Raw genomic sequence first — 20,000 nt, forward strand, 5'->3', positions numbered from 1 at the left:
CTCCCCTGCTCTGTGCTTTCCCTTCATCTGATGAGGTCAGCGTTTAGAGACGAGAGCAGAAGCAGAACCTTATATGAACAATAAGGGAGGTTCTAACTTTAGAGTGTTCCAAGCGGCCTCATTGGTTAAAGCATTGAACTCTGGAGGGTTGGATTGGTTAACTTAAGGGTTATGTTTGTTCAGTGGTGAGAAGGGCTCCATCAGAAAAAAGATTACATCTCCAGTATTTACTTTAGGTTCTGACACCTGGATCTCAGCCTCTGTGTGAAGCCGTTCTCCCCGCGATGGCTTCGCACCGGATATCATTTGGATTCTTCTTAAATTAATGGATGTAGCCCAGTGTTAGCATAGCTGTTAGCAACAGAATGTGGTCGGGGTTGGTAACTCAGTGCCTACTGAGTTAACTCAGTGCCTACTGAGTTACCAACCACTTACACTTACACAACCAATCAGACTTTATTTTGCTACTTTACTTATTGACTTTATCGTGATGTCTGATGGATGAGAGAGAGAGAGAGAGAGAGAGAGAGAGGGAGGGAGGGAGGGAGGGGGAGAGAGAGAGAGAGAGAGAGAGAGAGAGAGAGAGAGAGAGAGAGAGAGAGAGAGAGAGAGAGAGAGAGAGAGAGAGAGAGAGAGAGAGAGAGAGAGAGAGAGAGAGGGCTAGCATCCCTGCTTCTTGCAGCAGCGCCTCAAAGCTGGCACAGCTAGCGCTGAAGCGCATAGCTGGTGCGTAACACCTCTCTGTCAGAGCGGACGTCACACTCTCTCTCTCTCTCTCTCTCTCTCTCTCTCTCTCTCTCTCTCTCTCTCTCTCTCTCTCTCTCTCTTTCTCTCTGTCCATCAGTATCTGATGTTGCACCATTTCTGCCTCACTTGTCCTTCACGTCATTTTCACACACATACACACAGACACATAGACACACACACACACACACACACACACACACACACACACACACACACACACACACACACACACACACACACACACACACACACACACACACACACACACACACACACAAAGCTGCAGGGTTACATTTACCATCCTTACAGGCAGTTTCGAACTTCAGCATGAAAATTGTTTTCAGATGCGGAAAACCGTGCAGAAAAACACACACACACACACACACACACACACACACACACACACACACACACACACACACACACACACACACACACACACACACACACACACACACACACACACACACACACACAAACAAACATGTGGTGGAAAGATGAATTGTCAGAGTAGATGACCTTCTCAGGACCTAGATTTATAAAGTACGTCTGTACTCCTACCACTAGAACATGTAGTGTTAAGGTTCTGTCCTACTACCTACAGGTCTTACTTACAATATTTGTTGATATATAGCCAGTTTACTATATAGTCTAACAGACTGTTAACAGTTTTCTACTGTAAACTGACTGTTTTCTACTGTAAACTGACTGTGTTCTACCGTTTACTGACTATTCTACTGTAAACAGACAGTTTTTAACACTCTTGTAACTTCTGTGTTCATTGAACAAACAGATACACTGAAGGCAGGGGAGGGAGGAGCGGGGAATTGAACCGGGAACCTTGGACAATTTGCGCTTCCCTCTCTCTCTCCCTCCTACTAAATCACTCCCTCCCTCTCTCACTCTCTCTCTCTCTCCCTCTTACTCACTCACTCACTCACTCACTCTGTCTCTCCCTCTCTTTCACACACTCACTATCTCACTCTTTCTCTCCCACTCACTCGCTCACTCACTCACTCTCTTTCTGCCTCTCACTCACTCTCTCACTCTCTCCATCTCACTTGCTCTCCTCCTCTCACTCCCTCACTCACTCACTCCTTCCAAAAGGATCGCCTCAAGGTGCCACTGTTAATTCTGGGTGATGGAGATCTGTCCTGGTTTTCGAACGCCTAATATAGCCTCTCTAGCTCTCTCTAGCTCTCTCCCTCTCTCTCTCTCTCTCTCTCTCTCTCTCTCTCTCTCTAGCTCTCTCTTGCTCTCTCTCTCTCTCTCTCTCTCTCTCTCTCTCTCTCTCTCTCTCTCTCTCTCTCTCTGTCTCTCTCTCTCTCTCTCTCTCTCTCTCTCTCTCTCTCTCTCTCTCTCTAGCTCTCTCTAGCTCTCTCTCTCTCTCTCTCTCTCTCTCTCTCTCTCTCTCTCTCTCTCTCTCTCTCTCTCTCTCTCTCTCTCTCTCTGTCTCTCTCCCTCTCTCTCTCTCTCTCTCTCTCTCTCTCTCTCTCTCTCTCTGTCTTTTTATTAGTATTCGTCTCTCTCTCTCTCTCTGTCTATGTCTCTATATTCGTCTATATCTCTCTCTACAAGAGGCTTGATCAAAATACATGTTGTATTACAGTATCAAAGTGACAACTAGACCTTAAATGTAATTCAATTTTTTTTAAGAAAAGTTGGTCAAAATGTCAGCACAAAATCTATGCTGTTACATTACTTGTTTACATCTTGATCGCGTTCGGTGTCTATTGGAACAAAATAAATTAATTAATAAAATCACCTCTTTGTATTGTCCTGAAGGGGGCGGTGTAACTCAAAGTTCACCAAATAGCTCTGCACACACCCCTGCATTCCTTCACTTATGGTCTGGAGCCTCCTCCCTCCTTCCCTCCCTCCCTCCTTCCCTCCCTCCCTCCTTCCCTCCCTCCCTCCTTCCCTCCCTCCCTCCCTCTATCCCTCTCGCTTTATCATTGTTTTTAAATAATGTAATACCCCTACAAGTACATACATATGATTTTTCTATGCATCTGATGAAGAACAAAGTCACACACCATTTGAACAAATATAATTCCTTTATTCAACGAAGACTAAAGTCACATCTCTATTTCTCACGTCTCTGTTTGTTAGTACGGAAACTGTTTTTGTGGTTGTCTCACTTTAAGCTTGTTGGTAGCATTCCAACCAATAGAAACACACCGTTGCAATAGTAGTTTCCACTACAGCCAATCAAATCCTAGCCCTTTCACATTGAGCCTCTCCTAATATCGGGTGTCCCTTGGAAATACGTCATGTGAACACAAGACTCTCAGAGTGGTTCCACATTGCCCCCTGGTGGTCGGTCGGATGCAAAACATGACCCAATCAACGTCTTTTATCCATCTATTATATCTATACTCTTCATCAATAAATTGCAATCATGCACCAGTTTTTTTCATTCAATCAAAACCTTATAAAATGTACTCATTAATACAGTTGGGACCATATGAATCAAAACAGTTGACTCCTGATAACAAACACTCATGTAGCGTCTCTACGTGATGCTGGTGTGACTCCGCCGTCGGTGTGTGAATGTGTGCATGAATGGGTGAACGTCGGGCGATGTTATGAAGCGCTTTTGATCGAAGCGCTGTACGAACGCAGTCCGCTGACCGACCTGCTGTTGGCGCGGGCTAGTAAAGACCGGTTCCGTCCTCCCGTCTCCTGCAGAGCTGTGGAGCGTCCTGCCGGAGCAGAGCGCCGTGGCACGTCGTCGGCCCCCCAGGGATGACGGCCCCCCCGCCCCCCGCCTGTCTGGCGCTGCGCCTCCACACCTCGGAGGACCCCAACGGCAACGCCTTCGCCTCCCCCTGCTCCGGCTCCGGCTCCTCCCCCTCCTCCTCCTCCTCCTCCTCCTCCTCCTCGTCCCGCTCCTCCCCTTTCCCCGGCGAGGCGTCCCCTGATTCGCCGAGCAGCCCGAGCGACCGCGTGCTGGCGGTCGCCGTGACGACGGCGGCGGCGGCGGCTGCGGCGGCCGCCCGCGGGCCCGAGGAGGACGGGGGCGCGGCGGGGGCGTGGCTCGACGACGCCTCGCTATCGGTCTACCTGGACGCCCGCAGCAGCGCCCGCACCTGGAGCGACCGCAACCTCAACCTGCTGGTCGCCATCGCCGCCGAGACCGCCCCCGGCCCCGGTCGGCACGGCAACCACGCGGGCGACGACCTCAGCACGGGGAGGGGCGGCTGCCCCTCGCCCGACTCGGACGCCACGGAGATCCCAGCCGACGACGACGACGACGACGATGACGATGAAGATGATGATGACGATGATGATGAAGATGATGCTGATGCGGCGGGCGAAGAGGAGTCCTTGTTCCTGTCGGCGAGCTCTGAGCCGTCTCTGGATGCGTCCAGTGGGACCCAGTCGAGGCCCCTGAGCAAGGGCCCCCCCATCCCGGGGGCCTCCTGCTGCCTGCTGTCCCCCGCCACCCCCTCCCCCTCCTCCTCATCCCCCTCCTCCTCCTCCTCCTCCACCAATCAGCTTCCAGACTCCAGGCTACCAGAGGCTGCGGGGTGTGTGGGGTCCTTAAAGAGCGCCCCCCCGCAGACAGAGCCAGAGCAGCCGAGGCGGGCCCCGGCAACGGCCCCCACGGCGGCTAAACCAGCCAATCACGTGGCACGGAGGGTCAGAAGGCCGGACCTGAGGCACATCAAGGCCAAGGTGGTGTCCAGAGCCGCCCCTTCTGCAGCCAGACCGTCCAATCAGGTAATCAGCAGGACCGCCTTGTACATCATTAGGTTAATATATATCATGTTTATTCACGCATAGAGTCCTCTTTGTGTTTATAACTAAGTAATAGCTTCATGTTCAAGAGGTCGAATATATCAACGTTAAAAATGACCGGAAACACCGGCTATTTGTAATCTGTTGCCTACAGAGACCGCCAGCCAATCAGAGGAGAGCTATTCCACGGAAGGAGGAAGTGCACGGCAATGGAGAGAAAGGTCAAAGGTGGGCCGCGGGCGGGGTCAAGACGAGAACCTCGCCCTGCCGCTCCGTCCAATCAGAGGAGAGGAGGAGCACGCTGGCCAATCGGACGCTCTCTGGGTCCGCTAGGTCTGAACCGGGGCCGGAGGTCGCGGAGGTGCCGACTGTGGCGAACGGCGTAACCATGACAACGCCGGACACGCCCCCCGGGCAGGTGAGCGATGCCTGAGCGACATCGTCAGAAGGCTATATAAAGTCCTCTAGTACGGGTTGTACTATTATTATACTATATTTATAGTGCAACCTGTATTGTGCCATACTATTATCACATATACTATTGTCAGACTGTCGGCCAGTCCGGTTACAGTGTTCCCAGTCCAGCCTGGTAACAGTGGTCCCAGTCCAGCATGGTAACAGTGGTCCCAGTCCAGTGGTTCCCTTCCCACCAGGGCTACTCAAGATTGACTCCACTCACAGCCTTAAGAGGTAGAAATTAAAAGCCAGTATAAAACGATACACATTGTATATACACAGTATCTATACGCACAAACTGTGCAGAACAAACTACAGACAGACGCTGTATCGATACACACGTGTTGTTCAGAACAAACTACACGCAGACTGTATCTATACACACATGTTGTTCAGAACAAACTACAAGCAGACACTGTGTCTATACACACGTGTTGTTCAGAACAAACTACACGCAGACTGTATCTATACACACATGTTGTTCAGAACAAACTACACGCAGACACTGTATCTATACACAAGTTGTTCAGATCAAACTACAAGCAGACACCGTGTCTATACACACATGTTGTTCAGAACAAACTACACGCAGACACTGTATCTATACACATGTTGTTCAGAACAAACTACACGCAGACTGTATCTATACACACATGTGGTTCAGATCAAACTCCATAGAGGAACAACGCTCTCTCACCTTCAGTCGGCTGCAGGTCGGGCTTGGCGTTTGAACGATGGCTTTTAGAACCTGTCACATGAACCCAGAAAACCAGTGGAACCACCGGGCATGTTTTTCTCTCTGTGTGGGGTTCTGGTTAGGGTGGTAGGTTGTGTGTTCTTAGTCTCAACGGTAGCAATTATTAAGAGTCATTATTATGGCTTAGAGTGTGTGTGTGTGTGTGTGTGTGTGTGTGTGTGTGTGTGTGTGTGTGTGTGTGTGTGTGTGTGTGTGTGTGTGTGTGTGTGTGTGTGTGTGTGTGTGTGTGTGTGTGTGTGTGTGTGTGTGTGTGTGTGTGTGTGCAGGCCTGGTATGTGTTTTTTAAGCTCCACGCTATAGTGCCTGCGGGCAAAAAACTGGTTGACCCACACACACGCAACCCTTACTGTATGTGTGTTTAATACCTGTTATCAAAAGACGATCCTTTTCTTCTGAATATTCTTTAGGTTGAACGTTCAGACACTGTGTCTCTCTTGTTAAGCTTTTGATGGATGCAGATTGCTAGCGGTGTGACGCTAATCCTGTGCTGACATGCTAGCGCTGTCATTAGCACGTGCCACGTCTCCCGCTTAGCACACAGCCTAGCGCCGTCGTAGCAACACTACATCGGCTCCCTCCCGGGTTATTATGGGCTGGAGCGCAGCAGGCTAGCATGTCCACACATGACGTAGCTGTGTGTGTGTGTGTGAGGATGTGTGTGTGTGTGTGTGTGTGTGGGTGTGTCTGTGTGAGACTGTTTGCGCGTGTGTGTGTGTGTGTGTGTGTGTGTGTGTGTCTTTCTGTGTGTGTGTGTGTGTGATTGCATGTGTGTGTGTGTGCGTACTACATGTGTGTGTGTGTCTTTTTGGTTGAGTCTTTGTGTGTATCTGTGTGGGTGAGTCTTTGTGTGTGTGTGTGTGTGTGTGTGTGTGTGTGTGTGTGTGTGTGTGTGTGCGTGTGTTCGCCTTCCTTTTTTTCCCCTGCCTTGTTCCAAGGGGGCTTTTATTGGTGTTCTTCCCAAATAAAAGTCAATAAAGTCTCTGCACGCACAAACGCTGCAGGAGTAGTCCTGGAGGGAATGTTTGGGCCGCACTCGCGGTCGCGCACGTCTCTCGTCTCTGCTGTCATGGAAACAGAGGTTTAAACGCTGGTCCTAGGGCGATGACACCAGAACCAGGGAATGCTCTCCTACTAACTAGTCATGTCTCCTACTAACGAGATATGTCTCCTTCTAACTAGACATGTCTCCTACTAACTAGTCATGTCTCCTACTAACTAGACGTGTCTCCTACTAACTAGACATGTCTCCTACTAACTGGATATTTCTCCTACTAACTAGACATGTCTCCTACTAACTAGTCATGTCTCCTACTAACTAGACATATCTCCTACTAACTAGTCATGTCTCCTACTAACTAGAAATGTCTCCTACTAACTAGACATGTGTCCTACTAACTAATCATGTCTCCTACTAACTAGACATGTCGCCTACTAACTGGACATGTCTCCTACTAACTGGATATGTCTCCTACTAACTAGACGTCTTTCCTACTAACCAGACATGTCTCCTACTAACTTGATATGTCTCCTACTAACTAGACATGTAACCTACTAACTAGACATGTCTCCTACTAACTAGACATGTCTCCTAGGAACTAGTCATGTCTCCTTCTAACTTGATATGTCTCCTACTAACTACATATGTCTCCTACTAACTGGATATGTCTCCTACTAACTAGACATCTCTCCTACTAACTAGACATGTCTCCTACTAACTATATATGTCTCCTACCAACTAGTCATGTCTCCTACTAACTAGAGACAGGCATTATTCCCAATGGGAATGTCCAACACAATAGCAACTTTTTATCCCTTTTAGGAAAGAAAGGAAAACATTCTCTCTTCTGTAGGAAGCACACGCCCAAGTTTCCTCCCCCCTCCTCCCCCTTCCTTCTCTCTCTCTGTTTTTTCTTTTCCCCTTCTTCTTCCTTTACTCCTCCCCCTTTCTCTTACTCGACTCTCTCTCTCCCTCTCTCTCTCTCTCTCTCTCTCTCTCTCTCTCTCTCTCTCTCTCTCTCTCTCTCTCTCTCTCTCTCTCTCTCTCTCTCTCTCTCTCCCTCCCTCCCTCCCTCCCTCCCTCCCTCTTGGACGCAGTAGTCTCTGGGAGCGAGGTATGGTAAACACCATGGTCTCGTTGCGCAGCTCCGAGCTGGGCCCCATGGCCTGGGACGCTGTCACTAAACGCCAGCTCTTCCTGCAGAAGGTCTCCTCCAAGCTGGGGCCCGGGCCCAGGCAGCAGGCCGGCCAGAGGGCCCCGGGGGCGAGCTGCGCCACAGGACCCGTTGCTGCGGTGTGGGGAAGCGGTGCTCCGGCACAGGGGGGCAGCGGGCCCAGGCCGGCCCAGGCTGAGAGCTCCTCGCTCGGGAAGGAGGCAGCAAGCACAGGGGCTGGAGCTCCAGGCAGAGCCAGACCGAGTCACAACCAGGGTAGGTCTCGCTCCACACACACACACACACACACACACACACACACACACACACACACACACACACACACACACACACACACACACACACACACACACACACACACACACACACACATCCCCTTCCCCCACACACACACACACACTTACACACTTACATACACGCACACTCACATACACACACACACACATATACACACACACACATATGTACACAAACACATATTCTAGCTCTGCACAGACATGTTGCTGAGATGAAACGTAAACACATGTGGACATGCGTCCACAGGGAACACACACACATACATACACAAACACACACAAACACACGCACGCACACACACGCTGCAGTGTTCTGCCGGCTATCTAGTTCGATTTACCATTGCTTGTACTTCAGAGTGTGTGTGTGTGTGTGTGTGTGTGTGTGTGTGTGTGTGTGTGTGTGTGTGTGTGTGTGTGTGTGTGTGTGTGTGTGTGTGTGTGTGTGTGTGTGTGTGTGTGTGTGTGTGTGTGTGTGTGTGTTTGTGTCTGTTTGTGTCTGTGTGTCTGTTTCTGTCTGTGTGTATGGTGTATGTGTGTGTGTTCGTATGTGTGTGTGTGTGTGTGTGTTTGTGTGTGTGTTACAAACTCAGGAAATGAGCAGCTTGCACATGAGTTAAAAATGCCTTCCACATTCCAGAGCACATGCTCATACACACACACACACACACACACACACACACACTCACACACACACACACACACACACACACACACACACACACACACACACACACACACACACACACACACACACACACACACACACACACACACACACACACACACACACACACACTCAAACACACACTCAAACACTCACATGTGCCATTGTGGCTGTTACATTTGCTTATGCTGGAAATTATGTTGGCTTGCCAGTTGCATCATTATGCATTGTGTCTGTGTGTGTGTGTGTGTGTGTGTGTGTTTGTGTTCGTACGTGCATGTGTGTTACCTGATTCTTGTCTTGTAAGGGTTAGTAATCTGTAATCACTGGTTCCGAGTGTGTGTTGTTCCGCCATGAAAACGACAGACAGACGGACAGACAGAAGGAGAGACAGACAGACAGACGGTAGGACAGACAGACAGACAGAAGGAGAGACAGACAGACAGACGGTAGGACAGACAGACAGACAGACAGACAGACAGACAGACAGACAGACAGACAGACAGACAGACAGACGGAAGAACAGACAAACAGACAGACAGAAGGAAGGATAAGCAGACAGACAGAAGGAAGGACAAACAGACAAACAGACAGGCAGAAGGATAGACAGAAGGACAGTAAGATAGATAGACAGACATGCAGACAGACAGACAGACGGACATACAGACATGCGGACAGACAGAGTGAAGGACAGACTTTATCCTGGCTGAAGGTCAGGTGGTACCCAGGAGCGTGTTGAGGACAAAGCGGTGAATGTGTGCGGTCACGAACGGTGTGGCGAATAATGTTGGGCTCATTCAGGGAGGGGCTCTACAGGACTGTCTTGGTTGAGTTTCTTAGTGATAGCTTCTGTTCGCTTCCAAGGCGGGCTGCACAGACACGAAATACCCCGGGGTTTCAAACAACAGCATGTACAAACACACAATACCTGGGGGTTTGAAGGACACAATACCTGGTTGTTTCTAACAACAGCATGCACAAACACACAATGCCTGCCAAATATCAGGCTGCAACCGGGGACCTTCCTGCTGAAGAGAATAACGGTGCATGGAGGAAATCCCTTGATGAGAATCGGCACTGTCCCTATCAGCACAGTGCACCGGGAAAGGTCCTTTCCCGGTGCACTGTTGATTGCGATACAGCGCCCCCAACATCAACTATGCAGCAACTGCATTTACAAATGACAGAAATCCTCCAAGTGCAACGCTTGTTTGAAAACAGTGTTTTCCAAGGAGACACCTGTCAGAATTTTGACGAGAGCCGAAGGAGTTTGACGAAGGCATCCTTCTCGGTATTCTCTGTGCAGAAACAACCCTGCAGACAGACAGACGGACAGACAGACAGTTCTTTATATTAAAGATCACATTTTGCTGGACAACAGTCTGTCTGTCCTTCTCTCCTCTCCGCCCAAACCATCAATGGAAGCCTGTGTGTGGTGAGGGTGTGTGTGTGGCTGCAGGCGTGCTTGAGTGTGTGTGTGTGTGTGTGTGTGTGTGTGTGTGTGTGTGTGTGGATGTGGTTGCAGGACCGTGTGTGTGTGTAAAGTCAGAGGTGGTGTCACCTCATGTGACTGAAGATGAGCTACAACTATAAACACTCTACTCTCTCTCTCTCTCTCTCTCTCTCTCTCTCTCTCTCTCTCTCTCTCTCTCTCTCTCTCTCTCTCTCTCTCTCTCTCTCTCTCTCTCTCTCTCAGGCCTCCTCAAGCCCCGTCCCATCGCAGAGCGGAGCTCGTCATTGGCCACCCAGTATTCTGTGACCGCCAACTCCAAAGCAGCGTCGGCCAATCAGTTAGCCGGCTCGTTGCCATGCGGACGGTCGCTGACAGCCATGCTGCCTCCCTCCAGCTCCAAACTTCCTGTCAAGGGATTACCCAGAAGCTTAAGCTCCTCCTCCTTGGGAAGCAGCCCCGCCCAGAACAACAAAGAAGGTGTGTGTGTGTGTGTGTGTGTGTGTGTGTGTGTGTGTGTGTGTGTGTGTGTGTGTGTGTGTGTGTGTGTGTGTGTGTGTGTGTGTGTGTGTGTGTGTGTGTCTGAGAGTATAAGCACACAAGGATATCCCAGCATTCCTTGTGAAGTCAAAGTGCACATCTGGTCTAGAGCAGGAACACAAAACACCACAGTCTGTGTGTGTGTTTCTGTCTTAATGTGTGTTCCACATCCATCCACCTACATGCATGCACACATGTACCCACACACAGGCATGCCTATATCTACAGATCTCTAGGTCGTCATGGTCACAAAACGATGTCTTAGATGCTGAGTTGTCATGGTGATTGTTGGTATATTAATAGCTGAAGGAACCATCACTTGTTGTCCAGAAGGCTACCATCCAAACCACTAGAATCCTTCACAAACTCAACCCCTGCAATAATTAATGTACAACCACCTGAATACTCCATATGTACTGAACAATTACTTCATATATACTCAACCACTACAATACTTCATGTATAACCGCTTGAATACTTCATATGCACTTAACCAATGCTTCTAATATACTCAACCACTAGAATACTTTAGAAACTACAAAAAAGAAATATACGCATCTCTCTCTCTGTCTCTGTCTCTCTGTCTCTGTCTCTCTCTCTCTCTCTCTCTCTCTCTCTCTCTCTCTCTCTCTCTCTCTCTCTCTCTCTCTCTCTCTCTCTCTCTCTCTCTCTCTCTCTCTCTCTCTCTCTCTCTCTCTCTCTCTCTCTCTCTCTATACACACAACAATCCAATCAACTGACAGAAAACTGATGGGAAGGAGCAGCAGCTACAAGCTCCCCCCCGAGCTCAGAGGTTAAGCTTAGTACCCACCCTGACACCCAGAGGACACCCCCGTGGTGTTCTGCTCTTTCCCAGCAGTGGACTCTCCGTTGTGGTATCGGTTGTTGTCCTGAGGCCACGCCCTCCTCTGTGTCTGAGTGTCTTCCGTCTGTCCCGTCCAGCTCCTGCGGGGAGCCCTGCGGACGAGGAGCCCGGTCGAGGCGCACCTCCCGTGGGCAACCACAGCCCGGCTAACCCCCCCGGCCCAGGCACCGCAGTTAGCACGGACGCTAACGCTAATGCTAACAACAACGCCTGCAATAATGCTAGCACTAATGCTAGCAGTGCTGCTGCTAGCACCAGGGCTCCTGGGATCCGTTGCAGAGCTTTTTCAGTACAGAACAGGAACAACACTACTGGTACACGCACACGCACACACACACGCACACACACACACACACACACACACACACACACACACACACACACACACACACACACACACACACACACACACACACACACACACACACACACACACACACACACACACGCACACACACACACACGATTTCCTTTGAATAGACTCGGTCTGCATTGTTCTGACTCCTCTTCATCAGGCCAATGAGAGCGTCTGCCTCACTCCGCGTCGGGTCTTTTCATGTGTAAATGATGTGTGTATTAATTTGCATAAAGAGCAGGGACCTGACATGTGACCCAGAGTGTCTCGTTAGAGCACGGGGGGGGGACCAGGTGTGACCTGCCCGCGCTCAGAGCCGACCCCCCTGGGAGCGGATCACAGGTGTGACCGGGGACGCGCTCGCAGCTCAGGTGCTCTCTGCTTGTTCCTCCAGGCCTGAAGCCCCCCGCCGTCACCGGCTCCTCCCCCGCCAGGACCACCAATCACGCCGCAGCCGGTCACAAAACGGCCGCCTCAGCCAATCCGGCGTCGCCGGCCAAACCCTCCCAGAATCCTTTTCAGCGGAGCGGCTCAGCCCGGTACAACCGGCCGACATCGACCATCAGCCCAGGTGTGTGTGTGTGTGTGTGTGTGTGTGTGTGTGTGTGTGTGTGTGTGTGTGTGTGTGTGTGTGTGTGTGTGTGTGTGTGTGTGTGTGTGTGTGTGTGTGTGTGTGTGTCCGCGTGTGTGTGTGTGTGTGTGTGTGTGTGTGTGTGTGTGCGGTGTGACCTATAAAAATACGATAAACTGTGTTCTTGTGTATGAGGTGCAACGTCATGGAAGAAGAGTAGGGCTGGACTTCTCTTTAATTTTCGTTCCTTCCTATAACTATAAGCCTGGTTATAAAGGGTAGTGAAGGTTTGATTGAAGCGCACTGCGGGGATGTTGAGGATTTTCTCTTGCAAAACCACATAGCTTGTTGAAATAGGATTGATTTCTGTCTTTGTCTTTGTCTCTTTCACACTATGAGATCGCTGAGATCGATATTCAACGTATTTCTTTCACTAATATAAATGACATTGGGTGGCTTTAACATTGGCCAATGTGTAAACAACACTAATCCAAAATAAATCGTCTCTCGATGAGCTATTGAGATTAGTAAGCAAAATAGGGAGAATATTTAACGTCTAACTGAAGTCATCATCGTGGATATCATTGTGTGTGTCGGAAACAACCGAAATATATTAAATGTGTCATAAACAATTCAATCTGATTTGACGGAAGAATATAATATTGAACTGAATGGGCAATTAAAGTGTGAGTGTGTTGTGTCATTGTCACAAGACAAAAGCGCCATCAGTTAAAGACAGACCTTCAAGCTCGAAGCCCGGTTGTAATGGAAAGTCAAATCCCAGCCTTGCTGAGCTGCAGAGCTGAGTCGAACCGCGCCGAGCCAGACCGCTCTAGTGTGGTGGAAAAGCGCTGATGAAGAGATTATTCAAATCCTGCCTATTCCCTGCCCCTCTCCCTTGCAGTGTGTGTGTGTGTGTGTGTGTGTGTGTGTGTGTGTGTGTGTGTGTGTGCGTGTGCGTGTGCCGCTTTCCCCGGCTTCCCTCCCCCCTCCCTCCCTCATTCTCTCTCTCTCGCTCTCTCTCTCCATCTTTGCTTGGCGCCATTTTCCCTTCTTTTTCTATTGGTTGGGATTCGGGAGCCATTTTTCCATATGTGTGGTTGGTCGTCTCCCCCTCTCTCTCTCTTTCTCTCTATCTCTCACTCTCTCTCCGAGCAGCTGACATTATCGCGGCTTGCGTCTCTTCGTTCATTTCTCGTCCTTCCCCCCTCATACCGTGCGTAGCTCGTTGGAGGATCTAAGGAATTCCTTCATTCTATTTTTCCTTTATTACCATTCCTTCCACCTGGTCTTTCCCATTACACGGAGGATGAGGAAGGAGTGAGGATGCTTTGCTCCACAACGGGGCTGCGCTGGGGTCTGTGTGCGAGGGGTTCGGAGCCCAACTAGAGACGCCTCCTTTACACTCGCTGCGGTTGTATTCCGTTCGGATCCAAACTTTTCAGCGGTTTTTGCGAAGACAGGTCGTACTACGCTGGCCTTTAGGGGGGACGAGGAGGTCTGCTTCACGGGAGGCAGAGCGACCGATTGTCAACGACAAGGATCTGTCGGAACATCCCAGGAAGCACTAGGAACAATCTGCTGGAACTACTGGAACAATTTAACGGAGCCATCGGAACAATACGGCTGAACCTTAAGAACATTCTTCGAAAGCTTTCAGAACATTCCGGGCTGAACTATTTCAAACTATCGAAACATTCCGGGGAAACTATCAGAACATTCCGCGGAACTATCGAATCTTCCGGGGAGCAATCTTCCATTCCGGGGCGTCTGGCGAGGACAACAGGACAACATGTTGTGGTCTCCCCGGTTGGCGCTGTCGGACTTCCACATCAGGCTGACTGCCAAGGGCTTGTTCCGGAACCTGCAGCTGCTGTCCGGATGCCGCAAGAACACAGTGGTGTTCCACGCAGGTCTGGAGAAACAGCAGCTCCGCGTCTATAAGCCCCTCAACACCTCCTCACCCCCCATCAGAACCTCCTCACCCCCCATCAGAACCTCCTCACCCCCCATCACAACCTCCTCACCCCCCATCAGAACCTCCTCACCCCCCATCAGAACCTCCTCACCCCCCATCAGAACCTCCTCACCCCCCCTCAACACCTCCTCACCCCCCATCAGAACCTCCTCACCCCCCATCACAACCTCCTCACCCCCCATCAGAACCTCCTCACCCCCCATCACAACCTCCTCACCCCCCATCAGCAGGTGGAGACACCTCCTCAACCCCTCTTCGTCTCCATCGACACCTCCTCAACCCCTCTTCGTCTCCATCAACCCCCCCTCAACCCCTCCTCGTCTCCATCGACCCCCTCCTGATCTCCATCAGCCCCTCCTCATTGCGTCCTATACACCTCCTCACCTTCAACATCTGCTCCTCTCCAACTCCTCACCACAAACAGCTCCTCCTCATCCTGTACCAACCCTCCTTCGTTCCATCCTTACTTTACTATCGCTCCCATGTATATGTATACTTGTATACACGTCACGTTTGATCCAACACATGTACTTATATATAATATTTTTTACATATATATTTACCCAGACATATATATATATTAAAAAATATATATATATTTATCTATATATACTGAATGTATATAATTATACACACACACATACATATATATATGTGTGTGTGTGTTTAATTATCTAAATACAGTTTACCGATTAACAGTTCATATCGACATCATACTTGTAGTTCGAATCAGAGAGGTGAACCTCTCTCTCTCTCTCTCTCTCTCTCTCTCTCTCTCTCTCTCTCTCTCTCTCTCTCTCTCTCTCTCTCACGCTCCCTCTCTCTCTCTCTCTCTCTCTCTCTCTCTCTCTCTCTCTCTCCCTCCCTCCCTCCCTCTCTCTCTCTCTCTCTCTCTCTCTCTCTCTCTCTCTCTGAGCTCCACATGGCAGGCGGCCATGTTGCCCCTCCCCCACCGTGTTTTGAGCAGTCTGCCCAAGCCGTCACGCATGTAAAGCGCTACAATAACCTTGTGTGTGTGTGTATGTGGTGTGTGTATGTGTGTGGCTGTGTGTGTGGCTGTGTGTGTGTGTGTGTGTGATAGCTTTATGCTAGAGTGGTTGTGGAGATGAATAGCCGGCCACCAAGTCTCTGTTTTTTCCATCATGCTTTGTGAGGCAGTAAGCACGTGGCGCGCACACGCACACACACACACACACACACACACACACACACACACACACACACACACACACACACACACACACACACACACACACACACACACACACACACACACACTCATGTGTAAACATATGTGACCAGTGCATTCCAACATAGCAGTGGTGTGTGTTTGTGTATTTCTGACAGACACACACACACACACACACACACGCACACATTCACAAACAGTTAGACTCGCACGCGCACACACCCACAGATAAACATGCACACACACACACACACACACACACACACACACACACACACACACACACACACACACACACACACACACACACACACACACACACATAAACACACATACACATCCAGATTTAAACACACACACACACACACACACACACACACACACACACACACACACATACACACACAAACACAAAGATAAACACAAGTATACACAGATAAACACACACACACACACACACACACACACACACACACACACACACACACACACAAACAGGCTCCTCCCAGACTGACCCAGATGTGCACGTTAACCCTGGCAACATCTGGATTAATTTAGATTATGAAGATTAGATGATTAGATTTAACTTCTGCAGTCCGTTCAAACGGGCCTGTTCTAATCGGCCGACGGCTGGTGTCCGTCCGGCACTGATGCCGCCAGCTCTCCAGAACCGCTCCCCCTGACGTCCTCCTCCACAGGGCTCCAGAAGGGGTCCCAGCCGCAGAGGGGGACGACCCATCAGAAAGGACCAGAGAACTGAAGGACATCCAGACAGACACACACTCCTCTCATCTGTGTTTGATTGTAACCTGGTTACCACTAGATTATATAACCTGGTTAACATTAGATTATATAACCTGGTGACCACTAGATTACATAACCTGGACCACACAATATAAACTGGAGAGCGGTCATGAAGACGAAGATGATGACGAATTTGATGATGATGAAGATGAGGAGGAAGGCATGGTGACATGTAAAAGCCCTCTTTCAGGGGAGACAGACCAGACCCCAGTCTGTCTGCCTGTCTGTCCCTCTGGGCCCGAGTGAGTCTGAACAACGTGCGCTCGGACCCCACAGGAAACCAGGGCAGTTGAAACTCAGGTTGTTGCCAGGCAACCAGATGGCCTAGTTTAAAGATGTAATCGGGTCACTCGTGTCCAGTAATCGACGCGTCCACATCTCCATGTTTCCATGGCGATGGATCGATGCACGACGAGGCCGTGATGCGGGCGTGATAACATTCTCCAACACTCAGCGGCTGTCATGGGATCACTGGTTGCTAGGCAACCGGCGGGGGAGTCGAAGATGCTGCACCGCTGAGAGTGTGTGTGTGTGTGTGTTTGCGTTTGTGTGTGATTGTGTGTGGAAATGGCTGTGAGTCATTCCAGAAGCATTTAGTTACAAGTACACGTTTGATTTTTAATATGAATATTTAAATATGTAAATATATATACACTTATATACACATATTTATTTATGCTGTTTTCAATCGTTCACTTGGCGCTCACTTCCTCAGTCCCAACACCCTCTTCACCTGTATGTTGTCAGTATGTTGTAGTCATGGTAACTGTCTTTCTATCAATGTGTAGCACTGCATGCTCACTGTGCGTCTATGAGTGTCTATGTCACCTACAAAGCTCTCCACAACCTAGCCCCCAGTTATCTCTGCGACCTCCTCCAAGAATACACTCCCTCCCGCTCCCTCCGCTCAACCTCTGCTGGACTACTATGTATCCCCACATCACGACTCACTTCAATGGGTGCCCGGTCATTCAGCTGTTCAGCACCCAGGCTCTGGAACTCCCTCCCCCCACACATAAAACAGTCAGACACCATTACAACCTTCAAGTCACAACTCAAAACTCACCTGTTCAAACTCGCACACAACGTCTAACTGATCACTGTTTTGTTTGTTTTTTTTGTTTTGTTTTGTCTTGTTTTTGTTTTATTTATTTCTTATTGCTTATGTTTATTTATTTATTTATTTATTTATTTTTTTCCACAATGTCTTGTTTTTTAAAAAAATGTATGATGACTATATGCTCTGTAAGGTGACCTTGGGTGTTTTGAAAGGCGCCTCTAAATTAAATGTATTATTATTATTATTATTATGTTTCTTCATGCTGTGTTTCTATGGGTGTGTACGGTGCTTCGTTCTAACTGTGTTTCTATGAGTGTCTATGTTTCTTCATGCTGTGTTTCTATTGTGTGTATGGTGCTACAAGCTAACCACGTTTCCATGGCTGTGTATGGTGTTGCATGCTAACTGTTGTTTCTCTCTCAGTGTGGGTCCAGCAACACTGCCTGCCTGCATGTCAGACACCAGGTACTAACCTCCTTGTCACTAACAAACAGACCACTAGCAACTACATACAGAATGCTTAGCCTTTACCTCCTCTAGCTAGCAGCTAGCTACGTTTTAGCTGAAGGAGCATTATAAAAGCTACTAAGTGCTAACGTCAAACCACAAGGATTCACAACTCGGGTGGTTCAATGCCTCTTCCCTATTGGGTTAAATCAATGCCAGGTGATTGTAAAGCAGTGTTCTTCAGAGCCAGTGATGGCCACAGGAGGCGCTGTTGTTCTGGTTTGGATTAAATGCTCCTTATTAAGGTGATCCGCCCCTAGAACCTACTAGCCAATCTGTTTGTACGTTCCTATTGGTCTGATGTGACGACGAAACTAACCATACCATAATAGTCGTGAATGTCTATTTCTCCCTCCCTCACACACCCAAACACCCAACCACACACACACGCACACGCACACGCACACGCACACACGCACACACACACACACACACACGCACACACACACACACCCACACACACACACACACACACACACACACACACACACACACACACACACACACACACATACACACACACACACACACAGTCTGATGAAGCGTGCCCTTCCTGTCCCAATACACTGTTTGTGTATGTGTGTGTGTGTGTCTGTGTGTGTGTCTGTGTGTTAGTGCTGCCTTGTCTTTCCCATCAACCGTGAACCCAGCGTTTCCCGAGATTCAGACTCAACGGATTCACGGCTGTCGGAGCAGACTGCCTCCTACCACCAGGGTGGCCGGTTCCGTTCTCGGCTCCTCTAGCGAGGTGTCCCTGAACCGCCTGCTCGTGTCTTAGGTTTCTACAGCATTCCCTCTGTGACCTCACGCCGACGACCTCATCAGGCGCTTCTGCCAGATGTTTTTCGGGGGGGGGCCCCAGTTGTCCTGACGTCAGTGGACACGTGGTGCCGCGCTCCTATGGCGAGCTGTTATTGTTTTATGGTTGATCGGTACCCTCTGGTGGCCGAGCAGGGAAGTGTCGCTACTTATACCGATTTATAATTAATAAATACTTATGTTATCGGAAATAAGAGGGAGGGAGGGAGAGAGGGAGGGAGGGCGAGAGAGAGGGAGAGAAGAGAAAGAGAAGAGAGAGCAAGAGAGAGAGGTTCACCTCTCTGATTAAAACTACAAGCATGATGTTGATATGAACTGTTTATCAGTAAACTATTTATACAATATATATATATTGTATCATTATATACAGATATATACTGTGTATATATATTAATATTAATATATGTACACAAAGTGGATTAAACGTGATGTTGTGTATATAAATATATATATACATGGGAGAGATGGCAAAATAACGGTGGAAAGAGGGATGGTTGGTACAGGATGAGGAGGTAGTGTTTGGGATGAGGAGTGGGGGGGGGGGGGGGGGAAGGACTAAGTGTTGCTGATGAGGAGGTGCTGATGGAGTTGAGGTGGTGTTGAGGAGGTGCTGAGAGAGGGAGATGGCGATGGAGAGCATCTCTCCCTCAGAGATGGAGAGCACCAGACCACTGTTTCCATTAAGCCGAACAGATACATGACGGGGAGAGGTTGGTGAAGTTAAACAGGGACTAATGAGATGGATCAAAACAAGTCAGAAAAACCATCCACAGAGAAGCTCCTCTCTCTCTCTCTCTCGCTCTCGCTCTCGCTCTCTCTCTCTCTCTCTCTCTCTCTCTCTCTCTCTCTCTCTCTCTCTCTCTCTCTCTCTCAGTCTCTGTGATCCTCTATCCTTCTTACTGATCAATATAATACACTTCCTAATGCACAACAGGGAATGTGTGTGCCCAGTCCCACCCATCTCTCTCTCACTCCCCTCCTTCCATCTCTCACACTCTCCTCCTCTCTCTCTCTCTCTCTCTCTCCT

At 49.3% G+C, this 20,000-nt stretch overlaps 1 protein-coding gene across 1 annotated transcript in view; it reads left to right on the forward strand.

Moving 5' to 3' along the window:
* Window positions 1-20,000, forward strand: part of LOC130380122 (microtubule-associated tumor suppressor candidate 2 homolog) — a 38,814-nt gene that overhangs the window by 5,778 nt on the left and 13,036 nt on the right. Inside the window, exons 2-7 of the mRNA XM_056587305.1 lie at window positions 3,439-4,473; window positions 4,646-4,909; window positions 7,905-8,130; window positions 10,532-10,765; window positions 11,768-12,004; window positions 12,440-12,616. Coding sequence (XP_056443280.1) covers window positions 3,439-4,473; window positions 4,646-4,909; window positions 7,905-8,130; window positions 10,532-10,765; window positions 11,768-12,004; window positions 12,440-12,616 — 2,173 coding nt within the window. The remainder of the gene's footprint in view (window positions 1-3,438; window positions 4,474-4,645; window positions 4,910-7,904; window positions 8,131-10,531; window positions 10,766-11,767; window positions 12,005-12,439; window positions 12,617-20,000) is intronic.

Source organism: Gadus chalcogrammus, chromosome 3 (assembly GCF_026213295.1).
Source record: "Gadus chalcogrammus isolate NIFS_2021 chromosome 3, NIFS_Gcha_1.0, whole genome shotgun sequence".
Classification (NCBI taxonomy): Eukaryota; Metazoa; Chordata; class Actinopteri; order Gadiformes; family Gadidae; genus Gadus; species Gadus chalcogrammus.